The sequence below is a fragment of the Helobdella robusta genome (assembly GCF_000326865.2).
Source record: "Helobdella robusta unplaced genomic scaffold HELROscaffold_49, whole genome shotgun sequence".
Classification (NCBI taxonomy): domain Eukaryota; kingdom Metazoa; phylum Annelida; class Clitellata; order Rhynchobdellida; family Glossiphoniidae; genus Helobdella; species Helobdella robusta.
The window spans coordinates 214,670-224,284 of record NW_008705246.1 but is presented as its reverse complement, the minus strand read 5'-3'; the positions used below and the strand labels follow the sequence as shown (position 1 = coordinate 224,284).

The window sequence follows — 9,615 nt, the reverse complement described above, 5'->3', positions numbered from 1 at the left end:
GAAAAATTCATATCGTATGGTGATCTAACCTGGTGGATGTGCCCTTTTAGTTCGCTTCACAAAACGATCCATATATATTTAAATTAATCTTCTAAAAAAAACTGAAAATATGATTATGAATTATGATACTTATACAGTACTATTACTAGCGCAACTCAAATTTGAATTTTTAAAATGAAAATCAGACGGAAAAAGCGTTCAAAAAATTTTCAAGTGTATTTTGCCGCGTGGGTGCGTTCATAATTTTCCTTTGATCATTTGTAATAAAAATTATAAATAAATCAAAGTAAACATAAAACATTATATTATTCAATTAATTTACATTCTAAAATTTATAATCAAAAATGGATATATTCAACATTACAAAATATTTATTTAAAAATTTTCGCCCCCCCCCCAGTCAAACTTCCTGGATCCGCCCTTGCACGTGAATCATCGCAATTTTCTTGTTCTAATGAAATTTTGCTTCGCATTTTAATGCTTTTTTCAATACCTTATGTTCCCTACACACTAAAGTCTAATAAGCGTTTATATACTTTTAGTTTCTCTTGCACTGGCTACCTATAAAATATAGAATAATTTTTAAAATTTTCACGTTCATGTATAAGTCTCAATCTAAATTATTTCTTAAGTATTTATCAGATATATTAATAGAACCTAAACGCCCCGGTTTACGATCGTCTTCTCGCTTTTTCTTAACTCGTGTTAAACACTCTTTTGCCAAATCTGCTTTTTCTGGTCCTTTTCTCTGGAACTCTCTACCTACTTCTCTGACTACTTCTCCATCACTTGCGAAGTTCAGAGCGGATCTCAAGACCCATCTGTTTTCAAAATTCATTGAGGAGCGCTGTTGAACATCGCGGAAATAGCGCTTTATAAGCTAATTGATTGATTTATCAATGCATTTGATTCTAATACAACACAACAACCGGTTTTACATTTATTGCTTCTATTTATTCCCTACTTAATAATTTCTCGAACATCAAAATGAAGATAAATTTTACAGTTAGAATATTTTATTGTGGTAAATAACAAAAAAATAAAATGTTGAAAAAAGAGCTAGGAAGGTTCAAACATAATGTATAAAGTTCAGTGGACAAAAAATGAGCATGAAAATGAAAATATAATATGGTCAGATCAGGTGAAGAGAAAGAAGACATCCTTGGGCGAAAACTGCGTATTATGCGTAGAGACAAGACAAAGCAAGAAATGTTAATAGAAAAATACTCGAGCGACAGGTGCTCACATTCTAAAGCGGTTAAAAACTGCTGTTCACTTAGGAAACAAATTTTTTCTTGTTATTCTAAGCATTTAATGTTTTTCTATATCGATCTGTAATTTTACATACGAGTTATTATTTATAATTTCAATGCAAACAGCATTTTAATAGTGGATAATATAAATACAAGAATGTTGGCGGTCTAAAAATGGTCTATTACACCCTCCCTAGGTTCAAAGAAATCAACAACACACAAACATCGTACATGAATGCTACCTGCTAAATGGCGTATCACACACGAATCATGTGATGATAAGTGGGGAACTTTTTGTCATATTAGAACCCGATTATTGCACGATCTGCGAAACAGCACCAGGCGACCACTAGGACATTTCGCCACCCAACATTGTGAACATCGTGGGGATTTTTTGGCATTCCACTCATTGACACCTACGAAGAACCTTATGTTCTCTCGCAAAAACATGAGTGACCCGCAGAAATTAAAATAGAAATAATGTCGCAAGCGCTTTCTAAGTTCAACGTCAAATACTAAAACTCCGGACATGTAGTCCTTCTGTATTGAAGTTTGAAAACTTTAATATTTTACGAAAAAAGAAAAAATAATTCACATTAAATAAAGTTTTTTACAGATCATGATAACTATTCATTAAAATCCCAAAATAAAAATTAAAAAAAAGCGTCAAAATAAAAGTTAGTATGCAAAATAATTTCATATGCAACATAATATATTGTAAAATGTTACCAGCATGTTTAAGGGTAAGAAGTAAATTCAAAATTTTAAAAGAGGCAACAAAACCATCGTTTAGGGTTGCAAATACTTAAAATAATCAACTAAACTTAAAAAGTAATAAAATTCAATCGATTCCGCCCCAATCAGCAGCCTGGGATAGGTATTTTTTAGTGTTTTCATAAGCGACAAACAGTCCACCAGTAGCTGGAAATGTACGTAAAAGAGTTGGGCCCAATCCTCTATACAAAGACCTCCCTCCTGAAATAGTGAAATTATAATATACAAATAACATCTGTAAACAAGCAACCCTATTGTTAATTATTTTAACAACAACAGTCACAACCATTGACTATCTCTGCAACCAAATAGAAGCAAACCAACATGCTTGAATTTAGCGATTTGGAAAATACCTATATTTTCATTTTATGCTTAGAAAAATCATTTTATTAGGCGTTAGCGTAATGGTCATAGATTACAGATTTATTTCAATTAATTTTATGCAAAAATAAATTTCAAAAACATCTTAAATTGTTAGAAACTAAAATATATACGCATTGCAGTATTGTCGTTATGACAAAATAATCCGTAAACATTTGCAAGCATTACATAAACTCAATTCTTCAACCTACAAGCAATGGCAAAAATCAAAGTCTGTTGATAACCATAAAATTTTCCTTGAGAAGAACAACTATGCAAGACGTCAAGTCGCACTGGCTCGGACAGATCAGTGCAGAGAGCACCTCACTAAAAGCAAAGGTGAACAAATGAAATCTCTGTATCGTATAGCAAAAGAAGCAAAGCGTACGAAAAAAGACATAGTTGGTGCCTCATGTATCAAAAAGGACAAAAATGAGATGGTTCTTGAACAAGATGAGATCAAGCTACAGTGGAGAGAATACTTCAATCGTCTGTTAAAAGAAACAAATCCCATCAATGTTAACTTTGACGCTCCACCCATCGAAGGTGGAGTCTAAGTCGACAACTCATTCCAGAATATCTTGTTCGACTTGTGATGGAAATGTATACGAATATTAAGACTCTCGTCAGCACAACGGTTAGAAACACAGATGCATTTGACATCGGCGTTAGAGTTCACTAAGGCTCGATTCTCAGTCCATTGTTATTTATAACTGTGATGGAAGAAATCACAAAACCGATAAGCACTGGTGACATTTGGAATCTAATATATGCTGATGATATCGTTTTAACAGCCACGTCTGAGCAGAATACAGCACAGATGTTTGAAGATTGGAACACCAGACTCGCCGATCATGGATTCAAAGTCAACATCAGCAAATCCAGAGCAATGAACACTGGTGAACCCATCCAATCCACAGCTACTGGACGATGGCCCTGTTCAGTTTGTAAAGCTGGTGTAGGTAACAATTCAATCAAGTGTCAGCAGTGTAACCAGTGGTGTCACAAACGTTGTTCAAAAATAATTGGTACTTTATCTAAAGTGTCCAATTTTGTTTGTCCTGCTTGCATCAATCAACAACAACAAATTCGAAATAGCACTGTTTTTGAAGCCATTAAAATAGAGAAAGTCACATCGTTTCAATATCTAGGGGATGTTCTGGATTGTACTGGAACAGCTGAAGCTGCCGTTCGAGCACGCATACGTGCAGCCTGGAATAAATGGCATCTCCTTGCTTCTATATTGATGCGGCGTGACATCCCACTACCACTACGATCAAGATTTTATAAATCTGTGATACGTCCGGTCTTGTTATACGGTGCAAAAACATGGCCAATGACAACCAAACTGGAACAACTTCAACGAACCGACATGAAAATGCTCCGATGGATGCAACGAATTAGTCTGAAGGACCACATCAAATCTACCGAAATCTTGCGTCGTGCTGGTTTAGATGATATAAAGGACGAATGCCGGCAACACCGTCTGCGGTGGTTTGGTCATGTCAAACGAAGTGGAAACAGTGCCATAACTTCTCTTGCAGATGTTGAAGTACTTGGCACACGTCCCAAAGGCCGTCCAAAGAAGTCCTGGTCGCAAACAATCGAGCAAGACATGAAAGTTCTAAATTTAAATGAAATGGATACAACTGATCGCCTAATTTGGCGCAAAAAATTGATGGCAAAGAAAACAACGTCCTATCTCGGGGGAACTGGGTCCCTTGACGCTAACCGAAGATTGATTGATTGAATTCTTCAACCTAAGCTGGTCCTTACTATTTCGCTTAAGTAATTTACTACTACAATTATTATTATTATCATTATTATATTATTAGATTTCATATACAAATGAGGCAACAACCAGGTGGTGATTTTCTTAATCAGCCAACAGCTTCTAAATTTTGTGAAGAATGTTTTGCTTTATCTTTTCCCATGGGATGGTTTGGTGTTTCCCACTTCTTCCGGTTTCACTTTAAAAGACTGTATTCTTGGCGTTTGAACGAGTCGTTAAACAAGTCGAAAAAATATTATTTTTGCATCTTTATATAAGATCAGACATAGGCATATTTCACACTTTCATAATATTATCACCTAGAAAAGTCTCATACACTCTTCAATAATTAAGAGGTGGCAGCAAAACGAACAACGTATATGAATGCGTGCTAAACGATGTATCACCCACAAAGCATGTGATAGACGGGGATCCTTTGGCCCTATTCGAACCCGGTCATTGCACGGATTGCCAAACAGGACCAAGACCCTTTAACCACTGGGTCATCACGCCGCCCCTCACTGAGGATAAATGACCTACATTGATTGAAACACGTGATCTCAATAGCGAAATAATTCATTAGACAAACTTAAAATGCTTGCAGGGCTGCTTGATAGCTCGGACAGCAATTACACCATATCTCGCACTGCAGTATGATGGCAAAATATATTTCAATTAAACTTAAAAGGAAACATCTTTGGAAAGCTTGCTGGCATTTATTAATTCTAGGAATAAAACGCTACACAACATTAATTTTTTAAAGATAATATAATGAGGAGTGAATAGTTATGGAAGAGTAGTTTTATTGGAATGGCTGAGTGGCGTGCTTGCATGTTGGTTTCAGACTCGTCGTGTGGACTGTTTGTCATTCATGTTTAAAGTTATTCAGTTTTAGTGATTGATCACTGTTTGCGGTGGTTGGAACTGTCTGACCTGATAGTGAACTGTTTAGCTTTACATTCCGCACATGTTATGTCTACCTCTAAGAAATATTTTAAAAGAAAATAAAAATAATAGTATAGCATCCAAACTCTACGGCAGTTATTATGTTAGCAAAGCCACAATACCCAACAACACATTCCACGCTGGAGAACTAGAAATATTGTCGGTGAACTACCTACAAAATTAATTAACATTTACAAATGTTATTAAAGATCAAATAAAAACCTTCTTTCCTAATGATTTCTTTTACTGCAGATACAAAGGACTGTGAATTATCTGTACTTAAACCAATCTGAACGCGAGATTTTATCACATCACTGGGGAAGATTGCTGTCCACAAACAAATTCCACCCACTCCTCCACAAACTATTGTCTTCCAAAGGCCTAAAAAATGTAAATACAGTCAATTGAATTTTTTTATTTACATTCTAATAATAAATTAATTATAACGAGGGAATAATAGCATTTGTTTATTGCTTTTGTTAAATCTGGGCGCGAAAGTTGTTTTATCATTATTACCATCGAATCTTTCTTAATTATTTTTCCTGGCCACCAACAACACTCACATATCACTTATGAATACGCGTGAATTCATGCATCACACACAAGGCATGCGAGAATCGTTTTGAATTCGAATGCAGTCACAGTAACAGCAGGACCAGACCTTTAACCGTTGCACCATCTCGCCGCCTAATGCAAACGCATCAAATATTTATTTTTTTGTCTAAACCTCGTTGCAGAAAAACTTTTGAATGATAATCCTTTCCCACAAAACTTGGTACATTTTATTATATAATTTCTGTAGACTCAGTGATATTCAACTTAAGCCAAAGTAAAGTAAAATGATTTAATTTATTTAAGCAAAAATGAAAGTATTAAAAACAAACAATTTGGTAAGTAAAGTGAATTAAAAAGAACCTTGTAAAAATAAAAGAATAGAAAAAAACTTAATCACATTAAATAACTTTAATCTTTAAAAAATTTTGTGATTGGCCAAACGAGTTTGTTCGAAGCTGAACATGCCAACCAAGAACAATTGCTCTATTTTTAATAAAATTTAACTTTGGGTTTTTTTGCAACTGCTGTATTTGCTTTTATAGTTTTCGCTGTGCATTTTAATAAAGAATTTACAAAGATATAAAATAAGGCATAAAATTTTCACATTGAAAGTTTAATTAAAAATAAAATGAAAGTAAAAGTCAAAAAAATTGTCCTGAAAGTTTAAGTCAAAACGAGTAAATTCATCGCAAACATAAGTAAAGTAAAAAGAATTTTCTTGGTAAGTCCCATCATGCTTATGGCCTTGACATTACAACATCCAGAGAACGACACACTAGATATTTGAGAATCAAAAATCCCAGTAAATAAAAACGGCAAGCAGTTAATAAATAAAAAGTTGATGAGCAAGGTTCACCGTGGTTAACTCATCTCTTTTCAACAAGTTTATTCATGTGAAAGTAAAAAAAAGTATTACAAATCAACATGAAATGGACACAAAAAAAGAGTGCAACTCTTAATTAATGCACGCACCCCACCATGTTCTTAAGAAATTAAGCAATAATACATATAATAAATATGTATATAACTTATATAGAGATGTTCTTAATAAACAAATGTGGTTTTATGTATTATACGTTTTATTGCTTCATTTCTGATTGATAGTTTGGGTACATGCATTAATTAAAAGTAGCACCCCTTATTCATATCCATTTCATGTTGATTTGTAACACCTTTTTTTACTTTCAAAAGAATAAACCTGTTAAATTGTTATTCCTGTTTATTATTTTTATTATTTACATGAATTAAAAATTTGCATAGTGATCAATAGCAAGGCGTGGCAAAGATTATTATCTATATATTACTATTTGGTTCAAGATAACTTTTAAATAGATGTTTACTGAAGTAATATTTTGTAAAAAAAATTGTAAAATTTTTATAAAAACTGTATAACTAAAGTGCTACGAAGCCATACCTAAATCGTCTTTGCTCTGTCCCTCAGGTGTTAATAGAATCTTGCAAGTTTCATAACCTCCAAAAAAGAAAAAGTAGCCTGGCATTTCCCTAATGAAAGTAGGCACAAGTCCCTTGAACAATCCTTTGACACCTTCCTCACGTAAAACTTGCTTAGTTAACATCCAAGGACCTCTGAGTAATTAAAATACTATAGCACATTTTATTCCAGCTTAAAAAATGAACAATTTTAAAATTACATATTTTTATGTTGCAAAGCTAATTCAGGAGATTCATGTTTGATTGTTGAGCACATTTCTCTCATAGCTTGTAGTTTGCATTTAATCAATTCTGTTGGACAAAGAACCAGAGATGAAAAAAACGCGGCTAAGCTCCCCGACGTGGCATTTTCAATGACATTTAAATCTGATATTTTTTTTTTGTCTACCATGTTAGCAACCTTGATCAAAATTGCATTAAAAATTTTTTCATTTTTGTTTGGAAAAAACAAATTCACGTTTTTAAAGTCTAAGTAAAAAATTACCATTTTTTGACAAAGACCATATCCTAAAAATAAAACAGAATTTTCAGCAACTTGTGCAGCCAGACTAGGAAGCGTCCCAGCATACAAGCCTCTATAGATTCCTTCTTTTTTAAATGTTGTTAAAAAACAATTGAATGCATTATTGTACAATGCTGGAAATGTCTGCATTTTTACTTTAACTGTATCAAGAGGCTGGCCTATGTACACTGATGCAGTGCCACCTAGAAATAAAGTTATAAATTATATTGCATATCAATCAAATGTAAATAAAAATTATAAAGACCAACAGTCTAAAGTAAACAATTTTTGGAAAAATAATAACAATAAAAGAAAGAAGCTTTTATTTAAACGTTATCTAATTCTTTGGATTGTAGTTTTGTACTCTATTTAATGTATTTACTGTATTTACTATTTATGAGGCGATAAATTAAGTATTGTTTGCGAGAAATGTTTATCATAGAAATTTCATCAATGAATTTATACCAAACAGACAACTTTTTGTTTATTAAATCATATATTGTAGTGATAGAGACAACTTTTGTTTTGAATAAAAGAATATTAAGTTATTTTCAAAAATCGTTTGAGTCTCAACTTGAAACCAAAACTGATTATATTTTATTAAAGAAAATTGTAAACCTAAAAGAAAAATTAGTTTGGACACACTGTCAAAATCAAAAAAAGAATCAACAATAAAATAATAAGGTAACGTACTAAACAAACTAAAAGTATACAGTCTAAAATATCAATCTAAAATCTAATTTAGCCTCTAAAATAAAACGAAATAAACAATATAACAAGCTATCAATCAATAAATTATTAAATCAACTAATAATAAAAAAAATCAGGTAATCAACAAAGCACCAAATAAATGAAACAATATATTAACAAATAACAGAAAAAATTTAATAAGCACAGGTGTACGAACCATAAGCCCATATCCCTAAAAATTAGTTAATTAAATGAAAGCATAAATTGTTCAAGTAATAATAAAAGTAATACACAAACACACACTCGCATGTCTCAAACATATCCACACTCATACGTGCCAACTCAAATATCAATCAAACTAGATAATTTGCACGCCATGTTAAACAGAACTTTAAATTGATTTATGGATTTAGCACCCACAATTTCCTGTGTTAAAGAATTCCATATGGCTATAGTTCTGTTAACAAATGCATATTTACTCATGTTTGTCCTAACTTATTTCGTTCTAACTTTCTATCGTGTCCTCTAGTTGTTGAATCTGTACATAATTTTAGATCCGGATATAAAATACTGTTATAACCGTGCTACCGAACGCACTAGATTCTAGCGTATTCTAGAATGTTCTAGTGACTGGAACGTTCTAGAGTATGCTGGAATCGGACCATCGGGAAGAATCTAGAAACGACGCTTGCGAAGAGTATATAAGCGCACGTCGCAAGATATTTGTGATTGGTGATATTCGTGATTGGGATATTCGTGATTAGTGATATTCGTGATTAGTGATATTCGTGATTAGTGAAATTCGTGATTTTGTGAATAGCGATTCGGTGAATTATTTAAAGCGATATTTGAATTGTTTGTTGACGTTGTCATAGCGATAGATTTTGAAAGATTTAAAAGTTAATTGTTGCGTTAGTGCGAATTTACTGGAAATAAACGATTAGTTGATTTCTTCTGTAAATAAAGTTTAATAACTAATAATAGTTGATTTCTTCTGTAAATAAAGTTTAATAACTAATAATAGTTGATTTCTTCTGTAAATAAAGTTTAATAACTGTTTGGAGTATTTTATTCAATCGAAGATTTGAACCCGTCGCATCGTAAATCGGTTACGACAGCGAGTATTATAACATTGGTGTCAGAAGTGGGATCTTCGACCAGCGAATTACTACTCGTAGAAAAAGAACACGATGTCAAAACTGTGTGGGTTGAACGTAGTTCAACTACGAGAAGAACTACAGAAACGAAGCCTTGTCACAAGTGGCAACAAAGAAGTACTAGTTGCACGTCTGAGAGAAGCTCTCATTGACGAA

At 32.9% G+C, this 9,615-nt stretch overlaps 2 protein-coding genes across 2 annotated transcripts in view; both read right to left on the bottom strand.

Annotated features, from left to right (window-relative positions):
* HELRODRAFT_178626 (hypothetical protein) overlaps positions 1 to 838 on the bottom strand; it is a gene marked incomplete at both ends in the record, with an annotated part of 3,525 nt that extends 2,687 nt beyond the window's left edge. The window contains one exon of the mRNA XM_009026729.1: positions 658 to 838. Within this exon, the coding sequence (XP_009024977.1) occupies positions 658 to 838 (181 nt within the window). The remainder of the gene's footprint in view (positions 1 to 657) is intronic.
* Positions 839 to 1,845: 1,007 nt separating this feature from the next.
* Positions 1,846 to 9,615, bottom strand: part of HELRODRAFT_187365 (hypothetical protein) — a 9,208-nt gene continuing 1,438 nt past the window's right edge. The window contains exons 2-6 of the mRNA XM_009026728.1: positions 7,595 to 7,815; positions 7,311 to 7,510; positions 7,073 to 7,245; positions 5,326 to 5,484; positions 1,846 to 2,228 (exon numbers count right to left, since the gene is read on the bottom strand). Coding sequence (XP_009024976.1) covers positions 2,095 to 2,228; positions 5,326 to 5,484; positions 7,073 to 7,245; positions 7,311 to 7,510; positions 7,595 to 7,815 — 887 coding nt within the window. The 3' untranslated portion in view covers positions 1,846 to 2,094. The remainder of the gene's footprint in view (positions 2,229 to 5,325; positions 5,485 to 7,072; positions 7,246 to 7,310; positions 7,511 to 7,594; positions 7,816 to 9,615) is intronic.